The sequence below is a fragment of the Oryza sativa genome, chromosome 3 (genome assembly GCF_034140825.1).
Source record: "Oryza sativa Japonica Group chromosome 3, ASM3414082v1".
Taxonomy (NCBI): domain Eukaryota; kingdom Viridiplantae; phylum Streptophyta; class Magnoliopsida; order Poales; family Poaceae; genus Oryza; species Oryza sativa.
The window spans coordinates 4976131-4992834 of record NC_089037.1 but is presented as its reverse complement, the minus strand read 5'-3'; the positions used below and the strand labels follow the sequence as shown (position 1 = coordinate 4992834).

The window sequence follows — 16704 nt, the reverse complement described above, 5'->3', positions numbered from 1 at the left end:
CCTTCAAATAGTATATATTACTATATTAGAAGTTTAATTACTAGGCAAAACCTGTGAATATTTATTTTTCTTCAGAACGCCTTATTGTTTGGAACGGAGGGATCATTATATACTCCCTCCGTTTCGAAATGTTTACACCGTTGACTTTTTAGCACATGTTTGACCGTTCGTCTTATTCAAAAAAATTTAAGTAATTATTAATTCGTTTCCTATTATTTGATTCATTGTTAAATATATTTTTATGTAGGCATATAATTTTATATATTTCACAAAAGTTTTTGAATAAGACGAACGGTCAAACATGTAACATGTGCTAAAAAATCAACGGTGTCAAACATTTCGAAACGGAGGGAGTATTAGTTGGGTATTTGTAGCCAGTTATCTCACCGACCACATGGTCCCACATGCAGTGGCACGGCTCAGTCGTGCGTGCCTCGTGTAACGCAGGTGTTCGTTCCTCCCGTCATTCGCCGCTGTAGTATGACTGTGTGATGGGCCGGCCCACCCACTAGCCCACAGTTATTACGGCCCACTCCCGCTATTACATGCCGCACAAGCCCACAGCCCACTCACTCCTCCCTGCATCCCCCACCCGAACCGAATTCCCGCAAGAGCACGAGGCATCGCGGCGGCGGCGGCGGCGGCGGCGGCATCTCCGTCGATCTCCGGCGAACACTTGTGCGCAGTCGATAGGGGTTCATCCTGTCCTGTCCGGGGTGAGGCGGGGCGCCGGTGAACCACGAGGCCGACGACGGTCCTCCATCTACACCTCTGCCGTCGCCGGCGAGCTTCGCGATGGGATACAACCGGAGACGCGGCCGTGGATCCTCCTCCTCCTCGTCGTCGCGCCGCACCAAGCAGGAAGCCGCGTGGTAATTATAGCGCGCGATTTGCTATCTACCGCCGAATTATGTTTCCGTCCAAAACCCTCTCCCTTTGGAGGGCTTTCAAAGATTTTTGATTCCTGCTGTTGCTTGTCTACGGCCTAGGGCTTTGGAATAGGGTGAACTCCCGGACTCTTTGTTTGTCTGATTGTGCTAGATTTTACATGTGTATATAAGTATATTAAGATCATGTTCGTGGGACATCAAACAAATTTGAGGTCTTTGATTCGTATTATTTGCCTATGAACAATCAAGGGTTTTTGCAATCGAGTTATCTGCCTATAAACAATCAAGGGTTTTCGTGAATTATTTATATTTTGATTTTCTACTGCGAAACCATTTCCTTGCTGCTGTTATGTTCTTAGTTCCTACTGCAGTCTGCAGAGGTAGAACAAAATGTAATAAAATGTGCTTCTGTTGAAGTCACAAGTCCCTCTTATAACACGCAAGTTCGGATTATTGTAACACCACCGCAAAAAAGAGGGTTATTTTAATACTAGTACTAACAAATAAGACTAAATTCCCCTCTTTTTACTCTTTAATTTCAGGGATGATGGTCCCGGGACATCACTTCCAAGGCAGGAAGGCACGGATTTTTTTGGCTATTTATGAATAGTTTGTGCTTTCGACATATGATGAATTGATTGAGATGGTTAATTACCGTATGCTATTGTGATGCATTTGCATGAGAATATGCATCGCATTTCAAGTATTTCAATTTTTGCTATTTAATGTGAAACTTTGCTGTTAAAGAGGACAGTCAGGACTATAGTTATTTCGCAGGCTGCATATGCTTGAATTAGTTACATTGTTGCTCCAACTGAAAGCTTACTAATACTGTCATTTTGATTTTCTATCCATTAGACACTGAAGAAGAACCAAAAGGTCCAAAAATTCAGCTTGCTATGTGGGTAGGTGCAACCACTGCATTCTTTTTGCATTTGATCTTATGGAGTAGTCACTTACATTGTGGGTGAACTCTTGTGTTTTTGTATAGGACTTTGGCCAATGTGATGTTAAAAGATGCACTGGTCGTAAGCTTTCAAGATTTGGGCTATTAAAGGTATGGCCTCTTTTGGTTCACAACATCCGAACCATGTTTCCCCAAAAATCATGTGCTAAAATCAACAATAAAGAGAAACCACAAACACTGCATGCACATGGATGTCGAGCCATAACCATCTGATTTCATCGATCTTATTCTAGTCAGACTGCTGGTAAACTTTGTTTCTCTTTGTCGCCATGCATACTTTTTGGCAAAGACCAGCACTGCATCATCTATGGAAGGTAGAGCTGTTGTTAAAGAAAATGTTATTTGTCTTGCAGGAGTTGCGAGTGACCAATGGTTTTGGTGGTGTTGTTCTCAGGTACTTCTATATGCCGCAAAACATTACTTTTTGAAAACATACTTTGCTTAAGTAATTGTTGTTTGGGATACAGATGTTACTACATGCTTGTTATCTTCTTTCAGCCCTGTTGGAACACAGTGTGTTTCCAAGGAAGATCGTCATATCGTGCAAAGAAAAGGACTTGCTGTTGTTGATTGTTCGTGGGCGCGATTAAGTGATGTCCCTTTTGTGAAACTCCGTTGTGGCGCTCCTCGTCTCTGTAAGACCATCATATTCGAGTAACTTCAATGAGCCGATTGTAGTTGCTGGGATCATTCCTACCTTTTCTGCGCTAAATCCAGAACTCTAGAAGCGTACCAAAATGATTCCATAACAAATCATGTAATCTTATAACAGTTATTATTTCTAAAGTTGTCATTTTCCTGTGACTTTTGGACTACCTTCTCTTGAATTTGTAATGTAACTTTGCGCTCTTTTATTATTATATTATTATTAGTAGTAGTAGTAAGGGTTATTTTTGTACTGATATTTTTGCTCACTGTTTCCTAAGAGAGTCTGTCCTTCTCATAAGGGTTTACTTCTTGATTGCAGTGCCATGGTTGGTTGCGGCAAACCCTGTCAATTATGGTCGTCCATGTGAATTGTCTTGTGTGGAAGCTTTATCAGCAGCCCTCATAATATGGTAAATCTCCAGCCTTTCCTTACAATTAAACTGAGCTATTAATTTAAACTTTTGGACCATATAGTTAGTTTAGTTTCTGGATTCATCGCAGCTGTTCATGATATTGGTCTGTTTTATAGGTGTATGCCGTCATTTACGCATTTTTCTGTAGCAGTGTTGCTGTTTGGCATTTCAAGTTTAACTAACTTAGAGCATTTAATCCTTCTACCATGCTAAACTTCTTGATGTGAATTTGTAGCTCAGGATATTACTCCCTTTGTTCAAGTTTGTAAGGCACACACATATTTCAAGATTCAAACTTTGTTTTGGTCAACAATTATGCTAATTATAGGTTTAGTGATATAAGGATGATGCCACTAGATTTGTACATCAATGTACTTACATATGGTCATGAATTTCTGATTAATAATAGTAATGCAATAGATTATGGGGAAAGCTCAGTTTGAAAGACTGTACCAAGTAATTTGTGCCTTTCAAAAATGAACGGAGGGATAGTTACTTAATACTTAGGCATTACCTTGTGGTACATACATATTTGCAGTGGGGAGGAAGAGACAGCGCATCTGTTGCTTGGGAAATTCAAGTGGGGTCACTCGTTCTTGTCAGTTAACAGGTTAGTTCAGAGAAATATTTTATTGTCATGCATAGACTGGCAGTGCATTTTGGACACACAGTATCTGTTTATGATCAAGGGAGTGCATATTCATATATAATATACTACTTTTCTGCAAACCCAGCACCTGCACACAGCAATTAAGTAGATTGAAGCATATTAGTTTACATTTCAAATTTCAACATGCTAATTACTGGCCTAATCTGGGGTGATGACAGGACAAAATAAGCTATCCTGCATATTATATTGTATCGGTGTTGTTACCTTTATCCAGCAAATTTCAGACGACAATGTACACTGAATCATGCTAAGAACCCATGGTACCCAAGGATTTCTGAATATGATGGTCAAATGATTGCAACTTTCTCTGTTACTGCATTATGTTTATGAAGACTGGATACTATGTACTGCATATTTATTTTAGATTTGTGTCACCAGATGTTTTCGCACCCTTTTGTTGTTATGATGTGCAGAGAGCTGCTCAAAGCATACTCGCAGTGTGAAAATGGCACCGAGATAATCAATGTGCAGAATTCTTGGTTGTCAAGTAACTCTAATGTTCCAAAGTCACCTGTAAACGGTAATAATTACATCTCAGCTATTTTTGCCATAAGCTAACCATTTTTAGAGTGCAAATATTGACCCTCAATATTTCCGCGTCATAGCGGCAGAGAAATCACACCAAAGCACAGAGGAAGGATCTGACGCTGACTCCGACGATGGCTTGCCACCTCTAGAGGAAAACCTGAACCACCTGAACTTTAACCAAGATGACGAAAGTGAGGAGGAAAGTGAAAGTGATGAGTAACAAATGGCGTCAGAAGGGAACATTTGGAGCTGTCCAGCACTTTTAAATGTGTACTTGAGTAAGTTAATTTTTGGCTAAGTGCTGTGATTCGAGCCAAAATAGGATCTTCCGATGTCCAATGAAAACAATCTTCAATGGTCTTGAGGACAGATCATGGCTCAGAAAGAATCACAGTACCCTTATTGCGTTGCGCTTGCTAAAATCATTTGAGTTTCTCTGTTCCAATCTTAAGTACAGACATGAACAAAACGAAATTGCAATGGACAGCAGCTGGTTTAGTCATTGCAATGGACAGGTTAGATACCTGAAATCACTTTGTATTATTCCAAATTGAGCTATGATCTTACATGTATTTTTGATTGATACATAACACCTGCATTACTTTTGACTTCATGACTTGGCCGGTCAGAGACGGTATAAATGTCAGCTCACCGCAAAGCTATTACGTACTCCCTTCAGACTCGTAAAGGAAGTCGTTTAGGACAGCGACACGGTCTATAAAACATAACTTTGACTTCTTGTTTCTATAAAAATATTTATTAAAAAGTGATATATGTATGCTTTTATAAAAGTATTTTTCAAGACAAATCTATTCATATAATTTTTACATTTTCAAACTCAACAAATTGAGAGTTATTCATGATTTATATTCCTAAGGTTTGACTTAAATATTGTCCTAAACGACTTTCTTTACGAGTCTGGAGTGAGTATGTATGTATGTATGTAGTAGTACATGTATAACTGAAGAAAATGTCATCATGCGAGGAAGCTTTTGAGGCGTTGGCACGCTTCGAGGACCTTGTCCCTGCTGTTGAAGGCGCTGACCCTGATGAAGCCCTCGCCGCCGGGGCCGAACCCGCTGCCAGGCACGGTGATGACGTGCGTCTTCTCCAGGATCTCCGCGAACACGTCCCACGACCGCCGCCCCGGGAACCTCACCCACACGTACGGCGCGTCGCCGCCGCCGTGCACCTCCTTCCCCAGCGACCTGAACGTCTCCACCAGCACCCGCGCGTTCTCCCTGTACACCCCGACCACCCGCGCCACTGCGCCGCGGCCTTCCTCCGTCGACAGGCACGCCACCCCGCCCGCCTGCGCGATGCCCGACGCGCCGTTGAAGCACGTGCACACCACGCGGTCGAAGTCCCGCGCCACGGGGACCCCGTCGGAGTAGAGCAGCTCGTCGGGCACCACAGCCCACCCCAGCCGGACGCCCGTGAACCCGGCGAACTTGGAGAAGGACGACACCTCGATCGCCACCTCCCTCGCGCCGGGGATCTCGTAGATGGACCTCGGCGTGGAGGACGACGAGGAGGAGGAGATGTAGGACGAGTAGGCGGAGTCGAAGACGATGATGGAGCCGTTCCGCCGCGCGAGCTCCACCAGCTGCCGGAGCTGCTCCCTCGACGCCGCGTGCCCCGTCGGATTGTTGGGCGAGCAGAAGAAGATCACGTCGGTCCGCCGCACCCGCGACAGGTCCGGGAAGAAGGCGTTCTCCGGCGCGCACCGCATGTACTCGATGCCGGCGTACCTGCCGCCGTCGTCCGCCTTGCCGGTCTGCCCCATGATCACGCCATTGTCCACGTACCCCTGCACGAATGGTTTACTTATTACGCATATAATCCTACTACTTTATTTATTTATTCGCAATTAGACACAGGTAATTAATGGATAGGTTTGTTATTATACCGGAAATGTGGGATCTTGGACGGCAATGGTGACGTTTGGACCGAACAGCGTCTGAATCCAGGAGAAAGAATGGTGAGATTTTTTTTTTTAGATAAGGAAGATGAAAGATGAGATTTGTATCATTTCACATCTCAGAATATTAAGTGAATTTGATCAGTTGGTAAGTAGGAAAGCACGCGAAATAACTTGCAATACCTGAAGACGAGCAATGTCACACTGTGCTCCGTCTGAAATGAAAACTTCACTCTCTTTTATCCCCATGTCAGGGTACACCTTGTCAGCAATTTCCTTCCTCAGATTCTGCACATGCATTTCAAAGAGCATATATATCTTGTGTTAGTGAAATGTCATAGTTATATCTCTTTGAAATCTCTGTAGTATTTTCTTTGCAAACAGGATGAAAACCTGTTCTTCAAAACAAGGATGATAAACCATGTTCTACCTAGATTTCTTCAGAGTTGGGGGTTTTCAGTGTTTTGTATTACCTTGTGGCCTTGTTCTGGTCCATAACCTTGGTATCCTTCAGGAGTTGACAATGCAAGAGCATACTGCAAAAAATAGGATAAAATGTTTCTTACTCTACAAAATGGAAATGGAACATCCTATTTAAGAGAAAAATATATTCAAGTAAATTGTATCTGAAAAAAATCTGAACTTTTTAGGCTTTCTTCTGATAAATTCTTTTGGGCTAGGATTGGTTAACTCCAGGAATAAACCAATACCCTATAGGCCCACCCTAAGTCAAGTAAGCTTAAAATTTTCCTTAGTCGCAATCATCGGATTGTATTTTCCATTTTGTCATGTCAACAGCATCACGAGCAGAAAACCGCCGGTGTCACAGCCAGTGATCTGAAAGCACTTAGGTTGTATATTAGGATTAATTGACCACCAATTGCAAGTCAATCCACAAATGCGATACTAGTCTACAACAAATCTTTCTCCAAAGCTAGCTCACTACATATTTAGTTAAATCAGCAGCAGCCATGCACATGCAGTGGACGTAGTACAGATCATGGAATAATTAGATATGATAGTGCTCTTCTCCTAATCTCCTTGTCATCTTCCCATTAGCAGTTTGGCACTTGCACTAAAATTGCAGGAGATTATGGCAGTATATGAGGAAAAGAGGGAGAACTGGAAGGCATGCATGATGTGGATGAGGTGATGTCTCTGCAGTGACATCAGGGTATCTTGGTTCTGACAAGAGAAAAAGGGGTTGATAGAGAGTGCAAAGTTTGTGTTTTTTTGGTAGAAAAAGTGAACAAATTTGGCATGAGATAAGAGTGTGACAAGTCAAAAGGACAGGTACAGCTAAATTTCCAAGTGATGGAGAAGAAGAATCTTGACACTTCCTTGAAAAAAAATATATATTAGTAGTAGTTTAGTACTACCTCCGTCCTATAAAAATTGCATTTCTAGCTAATTTAGGACAAAATAGTAGGATTGAAAAATGACCACAATAACCTTATTTAATGAACCCACTGCATGCACATATTCCATATATACAAATGATTAAAAGGAAGTTTGAGAGAATTAACCCATATAATTAGCATACTTAATAAAATTACAAGCATTAGCAGCCCAAATTATGTGGGATGGAAGGAAACTTATATAGATGAATCAATTGGTTGGGCCCCACATGGCTAGAAATACAATTTTTGTGGGACAAAGCCTTGGAGCTAGAAATACAATTTTTATGGGACGGAGATATTACAACGTAATCCTCTTCTATATTTAGGACGAAACCTCTTGTGCAGTTCTTCGCAAGTGAGCCCTTGCTTGAGTGCTTCTCTTTTGTAAAAAGCTTAAGAATTTTCAGACCAGTACGTTGGCTCATATAAAAGGTGGAGCAAGCATGTAGCGTCATAAAAATAAATCAAAATGAAGGCTAACAGACTGAATATTGGTTGGGCCAAGTAATTTATTTTATTCACTTAATTTTAGGTTAATGCAAATTTGCACCCATCTCATCGGTGCACATTTATTTTAAGACAAAAAAATATAATATTAAACAAAGTAGTTAATATTAGGCTGGTTTTTAACCCTAGTTCGCCCCACTACGTATAACCATTTTGCTACATTTGTATACTCCATACGGGTTGATAATACTTGTCAGTTTGGATAAGAGCACGGTCTCTGAAAAAATAATTTTGACCATTATTTTTCATTATAATTTGTATAAAAGTGTTAACAAATATATTATTTTATTAAAATATTTTTTAAGACTAATCTGTACATGTAGTCACCATATTTAAAAGATAAATATTTTAAAAACGATTCATAATCCAAGAGTGGACTTCACTCTTGTTTAAAACAATAATTATTATATTAATAAGGTGTACTTATTAAAAGAAAGGTGTACTAAGCAGAGGTCCACAAAATGGTATGCTTTGCTTTAGTATTCGTGCTCAGTTTAACAAAATGCTGTTGCAGCTAGCAGATCGATTGTAGAGAATCTTTGCATTGGTGAACAACAACAACAAAAGGTTAATGTTGATGGACGGGAAAACATAGAACAACCATGTGTCCAAATGTCAAATTCTTAATTCGTGCTATGACAAGAACCAATAATGACGTAGCTAGTATTTAGAGTAAAGATGATCCACGGGAAAACATAGAACAACCATGTGTCCAAATGTTAAATTCTTAATTCGTGCTATGACAAGAACCAAGAGTGGCGTAGCTAGGATTTAAAGTAAAGGTGATCCATCTATATGTAATAGGCCAATTAAATGGGTGGTCCACTATACAATTTTTATTATATTAATAACTAGCACATATATTATAGTTTTAATCTTGATCAAATTTTTAGGTGGTCCATAGACCACAGTGCCATCTAGCTAGCTACGCCATTAAGAACCAGATGACCAGCTATTTGTTGCTTGAGATTCCTCATGTAGCTTTCCTTGGTTAAACATTTTTACACATGCTTCTCCTTTTTCAGAAAAGGAAAAACATGCATGCATGCTCCAATGCAAGAGAGAAAACAGAACTACAGAAGTAGAGTAAATAAATACCTCAGCCATAGCTGATGTTACGATGCTTGGTATGGGTTCAGTTGTGTCGCCGATACCCAAACTTATCACCTTCGCATCTGGGTACTTCTTCAGGTGTTCCTCACGTTTGATGCTAATCTAAACCATCAAAACGAGGAGCACAAATTAACGTATATTATCAATTTATCATCAAGTGTCTGGAGAATCATATGCTCAAACTAAGGTTGGTGAAATCGTGATTAATTCTGTACCTCTGGGAATAAGTACCCCTTCTGAAGCTTCTCCATGTTTGGATTGCGCAGCACGCTCGTACGCCGAGGCCCTGAATTTTGTAGTAGTAACACGCATGCAAAAGTAAGTTAAACGTGCCATGAGATGGCAAGAATGCTACAAACAACAAATTAAGAAGAACCATAGTATGATAAATCTACCTCCTATTTTTACAGGAGGTGCAACATCCAGTGCTGGAAGAACAGCCTTCTCAAGTAACCTACAGATGCAGGAATCAAACAAATTCAGGGAAAGACTAACTGAAATGACTTGAAATCACTACAGGCTATATACTGCTACTGTTCATATGCATCGATCAAATATATGCAACATGTATGCCGTACTTGGAGATCATATTGACAGGCATGATCGAGCTTAGGTTTGTCAGAGAGCAAAGGTCCTGAAGCGAGAATGCGAGGTTGCAAGCTAGCTATTGCAGAGTTGCAGGTGAAAGGGTGAGCTACCCGACGTATTTATAGTGTTGGAGCATAAACGGAGGTGTCATGACTCGTGACAAAGTGATCAATGCTGCAGGATCCATAGTCGATCCATAGAGCCCAGCAAAGTTAGCTGGTCTGGAAAAGTAGTTTGCAAATTCTACAGAGAAAAAAAGAAGTATAAGTTTGCCACCCCAAATGGTCCACTTTGAAAAATGTTTTCCGTGGTCGGGAGCAGACTGCGATGCGAGTTCAAACAGATTCCCCTAGTTGCTTAGGCAGTCTTTGGCTACGCAATGTTTGTCCCTTTGAACATGCATGCATGATGCATTCCTGGTTTTTTGCGTTTACACCTGCATTGATCATATGCACACCAACTGTTCCATACTTCCATGGGAAGGGCTTGCATGCATTGTCCTGTTGCCATGTCGGTCTTCATCAAACCATGCATCTAGAACTAAATTGGTGATAATTCAGATGCTGATATGATATCTTCTTGGCTGGAGGTAAAAGAATAAGAACATGTTGGGCAGGAGATCTAGTAGTTCTAATAACTGTATAGGAAGAAAATATATATTCCCTTCATTTCAGGTTTCAACATGTTTTGGCTTTGGTCAAAGTCAAACTATTTTAAGTTTAACTAAATTTATAGAAAAAATAGTAATATTTTTTTTGATCCAAGATAAATTTATTATAAAAATATATTTAATTATTAATTTAATAAAACTAATTTAGTAATGTAAATATTACTATAGAGTTTGACTTTAACCAAAAGTCAAAACATTTTATAACCAAAACGGAGAGAGTAGTAAGTTATCACGCGATTTATTTGATTCAGATAATTGGAACGAATGATGTTACACGGAGGACTAACCATGGAAATTCTGAATAGATGGTTTCGTGCCTCAATCATAAGCAGGATTAATAGCTAGATGCACTGCACAGGATAGCCACTTTTCTGGTGACAATGCGATCCCCTTTCGCAGAAGTCATTCGTTTGCAACTTTTCCAGACAAATGCCTGAATAATTCTGGATGGGATTTTTCACTGCCATTCATGGCTTACTTGTGTGCTTAATTGGTTAGCATGTGTTCTCCAAAGAAGTTTTCTTTGCTGACCACTGAATGATGAGGCCTTGACAAAGTCTTCCAATGAGTTCTTACCGTACTAAACTAGATTTGTTGAACAGTCCTAGTAAGAAATCATATAGCCAGGCCACCATCAGACCAGTAGTTTGTTTCTATGGTAATCTTACCATTCTTGATAAAGTATCAAGAGATTCTGGTATAAAACCTGGTACCTCCGAGTACCAAAATGTTTAGCGTAAAATTTAGATATCGAGATACTTTCTTAAGGACTCTAAGGACCTTTGATTTTTAAGTAAAAACAAAGGAATTTTGAGGGTCTCAATCCTATAGAAAATTTTCATATGAAAACCTTTGAAACGAAAGAATGAATCATATTTTATCATTTGAAATTCCTATGCAATAGACAATACTATAGAGATTTTAGAGGAATCTTAGCAAGAGTTCCAATCTCTTGAAAAACTTCATTTCTGTCTTCTCTCATCCAATTCCTATGTTTTTCATGTGGTTCAATCAAACGGTCATTTCTATGTTTTACAATCATCTGTTCTACACTTGTATTTATGTCAGAACCCTGTATTTTCCTTATTTCTACTTTTTTTTTCATTACTGCAATTTAAAGGGGCAAATTTCTCTTGATTCTATTATGTAAAAACAGAGTTACCGCATGCCATTGTGAAAAAGGGAGCGGTAGACTAGCATCTGTGCTTGTATTTTTTAGTGGCAGAACTGATCAATTTATCAGCTCCCTAATTTCTTCACTTATATTAGTTACTAGTATATCCCTGCAGAAGTTAGCTAGCTAGTTCCCATTTCTGTCACTAAGAAAATTTTCAACAGAAACGACAAATGCCAATGCTGTATTTATTACCAGTAGTCCTAACCTAACCTCAAAAAGAACAATATCTCTAGGATGCTGGATGCAAATACAGCAAATGAGTTGACGCGAATAATTAATTTTCCCAAAGAAAAAAAATCAAGGGACGCATCCTTGAGAACCAGAGAAAAGTCTTACGATTATGGCAGTGTTTGGTTCCCTACAAACTTCCAAAAAATTCGTCACATCAAATATTTAGACATAAGCATGAAATATTAAATATGGACGAAAAAACCAATTGGACAGTTTGCATGTAAATTGCGAGACGAATCTTTTGAGCCTAATTACGCCATGATTTGATAATGTGGTTTTACATTAAATATTTGCTAATGACGAATTAATTAGGCTTAATAGATTCGTCTCGCAGTACGGACAGAATCTTTAATTTGTTTTGTTATTAGTCTACGTTTAATACTTTAAATGTGTGTCCGTACACGTAAAAAAAATTTGGCCAAACAACTAAACACGGCCTATCATGATGAATCTAAGATGCATTCGACTTGCCTTGAGATTTCGTCTGGCCGTGTTTGATTGAATTCCTGCTTGGTCATCTTCTACCATTTTCCTAAATAGGTCCAGCAGGAGTAGATATATGTACATTATTCAAAGATCACCGAGTGATGCTAAGTCACACATGCCAGGGATATTTTGCAAGTTAGAAATCCTATATAACTATATAGATCATCCACGCTAACTGCAATTAATGTTATTTCTCTAATCCCAGTTTATGCTAATTAATCTGAGACATCTCTGCCATTGGAACCCTCAGATCATCCACGCTAACGAAATCGATAAATAACATTAATTGCAGTTAATTAGATGCCTGAGATTTCTCTTCTACTACTAGGCTCTCTCAAGCCCTACACTACATGCTGAGTTGTCAGGAGATGGGCTAACCGTTTTCTACTCTTTTCGTTTTATAAAATATCAACTCGTAGCTAAATCTGAACATGAACATTGTCAGGAATTAATTCTTTATAAGACGGATAAAGTAATTAATTGCATTCTTAATTATTACTATTTGCATGTAGGGATGAAAACGGATCGAAAACGGACGAAAACTAGCTTTATTATATTCGTTTTCATTTTTTTTTTTCGGAATCGAAAATTCGGATACGGAAATGAAATCGAATATTATCGAATACAGATATGGAGCGAATACGAGACGGACCGAATACGGTAGCGAATATTTACCGGTATATAATAAACCCCTCAAATTGAGTTTCTTGATAAGGAAGAGATATCGCTTATTATTTTAGTTCAACATCTCTAACATTTATATCGTCAATTTTGTAAATAGTCCCACAACCGTACGTTAAAATCGATTTTCATGGCTGTTCCTCTAAGAGATCCATATGCAAATATGATTATCTTTTTTATTCCCAAGATCTTTTAGTAGATGTATAACTTATACTTACCATTGTATAAATTGGAGATGTTATTTATTTTACTTCACATCTTCGAAACTTGTAATGTTTGTTTTATACTTTAAATGCTTTCAAATACAAATGTTATAAACTACAAAGTGGTAGATCCCGTTGAGCTCTACAACTTTGATATGGAACACATCTCCATCAGATGTCGTTTGAATTGTAGATCTGAAATTTTGTAAAAATTAATATGATATATTATAATGAATATTTAGACCCTTAAATGACCTCAAATAATAAAATAGTCAATAAGAAAGTTGTAGATCTCATTGAGCTCTACAATGTTGATATAAAGTTTGTCTTCATCTGATTCCGTATGAAAAAGTTATGTATATATACGTGTTTTTTTCTAAAATTTGCTCAATGTCTGCGGATATCCGAAAAAAAATCCAGATAGTTTCCGACCGTTTTCCGATTCCGACGGATAGTACCCTTACTGTATTCGTTTTCATTTCCAAGAAAAAAATCCCAATTCGTTTCCGAATCCGAGAATTTTCGGATAGTTCCGACCGAAAGTATCTGAATCCGAAAAATAGTCCGGACAGATGGAAACTATCTGAACCAGTTTCAACTCTATTTGCATGTCCCTAAATATTGCTTGATCTCACATTTGTCGACGTATGCAGCACCAGGATTTCCTCCACGCGACATGTTAACTCTCCACTCTCTCGATAAGGTCCACATCTTACAATTTGGCGGTATCAATGGAAGTCTACGTGAGAGGTTTAGGTTGCCTTTCAAACAGGACGTACGACATAAAAATTATTGCAGGATAATGCATGTTTGGTACGTACATAATTTCATTTGTAAAAAGTTTATTTGGAGAAATATGCGAGAGACGTGCATCGATTCTATTGGGAGGACGAGTGGAGTGGAGTATACAAAAACTACGTACGCGGCTCAAGGCTCGGATTCTATTGGAGATGTTATTTATTTTACTTCACATCTTCGAAACTTGTAATATTTGTTTTATACTTTAAATGCTTTCAAATACAAATGTTATAAACTACAAAGTGGTAGATCCCGTTGAGCTCTACAACTTTGATATGGAACACATCTCCATCAGATGTCGTTTGAATTGTAGATCTGAAATTTTGTAAAAATTAATATGGTATATTATAATGAATATTTAGACCCTTAAATGACCTCAAATAATAAAATAGTCAATAAGAAAGTTGTAGATCTCATTGATCTCTACAATGTTGATATAAAGTTTGTCTTCATCTGATTCCGTATGAAAAAGTTATGTATATATACGTGTTTTTTTCTAAAATTTGCTCAATGTCTGCGGATATCCGAAAAAAATTCCGGATAGTTTCCGACCGTTTTCCGATTCTGACGGATAGTATCCTTACTGTATTCATTTTCGTTTCCAAGAAAAAAAATCCGAATTTGTTTCCGAATCCGAGAATTTTCGGATAGTTCCGACCGAATGTATCCGAATCCGAAAAATGGTCCGGACAGATGGAAACTATCCGAACCAGTTTCAACTCTATTTGCATGTCCCTAAATATTGCTTGATCTCACATTTGTCGACGTATGCAGCACCAGGATTTCCTCCACGCGACATGTTAACTCTCCACTCTCTCGACAGGGTCCACATCTTCCAATTTGGCGGTATCAATGGAAGTCTACGCGAGAGGTTTAGGTTGCCTTTCAAACAGGACGTACGACATAAAAATTATTGCAGGATAATGCATGTTTGGTACGTACGTAATTTCATTTGTAAAAAGTTTATTTGGAGAAATATGCGAGAGACGTGCATCGATTCTATTGGGAGGACGAGTGGAGTGGAGTATACAAAAACTACGTACGCGGCTCATGGCTCGGATTCTATCGGGCTCTTTATAGATTAATTAATAGTTGACTAATTGTAAGTGTGTGACAAGCATTAGTAAATTCAGTCAAAGTGTCACCTTCTATGTAAATTATTTGTCTATAGTTTTCTCACCCATTTTAAACGTGAAATTAATGATCATTAGTCATATTGTTACTTTCATACTATAACTTTTTTTTGTTAAAAAGATGTACTCCTAGTACGTACTGAGCATGTGTGTGAGCGAGAAGAATACAAGATCGAAATGGAGTAGTTCAAGTGATAGCAATGGCCACAACGATAAAGTACGTGGGAAATATCTCCGAAATGTGTATGAACATTCAGGCTAGCTAGCTCATGAGCTTCCTTGCAAAATCATCACAGTTAACCTGATGAGCTGTTCTGTGATATCCTTTTTAGATTTCTGAATACGTAAGAAAGGTATAGGAAGAAGTTCTGTGAAATGTGGCAAGCTAGCAGTGCATGCGCATGCGCGTCATACGATGATAAATTATTACTCCCTTAGTCTTAAAATGCAGCATGCGCGTAATACGATGATATCCTCGTCGTTTAACAACCTAATATATTTACTATACAACTGTTGTATCCAAATTTATAATTAAAAGTTACTATATTAAGATGGGGTGAGGCTTCGAACTCAGGTCATAGTCCATTACCTTATGAAAAGCTAGCCGGAAGATCCCAGTGTTTCTTGATAATAATATATAATGATAGCTAGTGAGATTGTGGTCCAAGTTGCTAGCTGGATTCTTTCGGCAGGTTGTCGTCCAAGTGAGCTTCTTGCCCATTTCAATCCAATCGTGGTACTTCCATCAGAGCTGGTACTGCTTGTTCTTACGCAACTCCACAAGACCACAACACGTATACTCTGCTATACGTTTGCAAACCATGCAAACACCGTGCTGCACATGAAGCAGAATGCATTACATCGTGCGAGCATAGCATCGTGAATATATATACGGGAATTCAGCAAAGAAAGAAGAAGAAAAATTCTTGTCTCTTGCTCGCTTTGGAGAACGAAACGCGAGTCCCATCGTACGTACAGCTTCACCAGGACTAACCAACGAACGGGAAAAGGAGAACACGTTGCTGAGATATAGATAGATCGATCGAGGATTCGAGGACAAGCACTCCAGCCTAGCTATTGGTTTTCTGACGAGTTCCTCGACGGGACACATCGGGCAGCGGCCAAGAGCCAAGCAAGCGACCGTTAGTTTTTCTTCAGGAGTCGTGACTGGAGTGAACTGTTAACGAAAGCAAAAGGCTCGTGTGGAATTATATTAAGCTGACGAGCGAGGCGACGGTGACGGTCGAATCGATCTAAACGCAGTGTGGATATCTGTTTGACTAGCCAGGATTAGTTTCCTCTCTCTATTGGCCGTTTCCATGTAATATGATGATGTGCCCTGTTCCACTTGGATCAAGGATCCCACACCAAAATTTTACACCCTCTCACATCGAACGTTTGAACACATGTATGAAGTAGTATATGAGGTATTAAATATACGCTAAAAAATAACTAATTGCATACATTGCGACTAATTTGCAAGACGAATCTTTGAAGTCTAATTACTCCATGATTTGACAATGTGGTGCTACAATAAACATTTACTAATGATGGATTAATTAGACTTAATAAATTCAACTCGTGGTTTATTAACGGATGACTTAATAAATTCAACTCGTGGTTTATTAACGGATTATGTAATTAGTTTTTTTTATTAGTGCCTGAACACCCATACGATAC

The 16704-nt window shown here is 38.9% G+C and overlaps 2 protein-coding genes across 2 annotated transcripts; one reads left to right on the top strand and one right to left on the bottom strand.

Annotated features, from left to right (window-relative positions):
• The first annotated feature begins 571 nt into the window (after window positions 1-571).
• On the top strand, window positions 572-4726 carry LOC4331931 (ribosome biogenesis protein TSR3 homolog). Its single transcript, NM_001417312.1, has 10 exons — window positions 572-872; window positions 1433-1470; window positions 1749-1795; window positions 1882-1947; window positions 2211-2251; window positions 2356-2492; window positions 2825-2915; window positions 3457-3528; window positions 4002-4108; window positions 4194-4726. The coding sequence occupies exons 1-10, from the start codon at window positions 796-798 to the stop codon at window positions 4334-4336; spliced, it is 819 nt and encodes a 272-aa protein (NP_001404241.1). The 5' UTR covers window positions 572-795; the 3' UTR covers window positions 4337-4726.
• A 265-nt stretch (window positions 4727-4991) lies between these two features.
• Window positions 4992-9810, bottom strand: LOC4331930 (aminotransferase ALD1 homolog). Its single transcript, NM_001417311.1, has 8 exons — window positions 9636-9810; window positions 9453-9511; window positions 9273-9343; window positions 9043-9159; window positions 6511-6573; window positions 6221-6325; window positions 6026-6076; window positions 4992-5926 (listed from the first exon to the last, which is right to left on the bottom strand). Exons 1-8 carry the CDS (start codon window positions 9656-9658, stop codon window positions 5093-5095), a joined length of 1323 nt encoding a protein of 440 aa, NP_001404240.1. The 5' UTR covers window positions 9659-9810; the 3' UTR covers window positions 4992-5092.
• Window positions 9811-16704: the final 6894 nt, after the last annotated feature.

What these genes read in the sequence shown, in the direction of transcription:
- LOC4331930 (NM_001417311.1), bottom strand. Translation starts at nt 9,658, where the DNA reads ATGCCTGTCAATATGATCTCCAA. An exon ending in GACCAGAACAAGGCCACAAG is followed by an intron (nt 6,326 to 6,510) that starts GTAATACAAAAC and finishes ATGCATGTGCAG; the next exon opens with AATCTGAGGAAGGAAATTGC. An exon ending in TCCAAGATCCCACATTTCCG is followed by an intron (nt 5,927 to 6,025) that starts GTATAATAACAA and finishes CCATTCGTGCAG; the next exon opens with GGGTACGTGGACAATGGCGT.
- LOC4331931 (NM_001417312.1), top strand. Translation starts at nt 796, where the DNA reads ATGGGATACAACCGGAGACGCGGCCGTGGATCCTCCTCCTCCTCGTCG. An exon ending in TCAGCAGCCCTCATAATATG is followed by an intron (nt 2,916 to 3,456) that starts GTAAATCTCCAG and finishes ACATATTTGCAG; the next exon opens with TGGGGAGGAAGAGACAGCGC. An exon ending in TCGTTCTTGTCAGTTAACAG is followed by an intron (nt 3,529 to 4,001) that starts GTTAGTTCAGAG and finishes TATGATGTGCAG; the next exon opens with AGAGCTGCTCAAAGCATACT.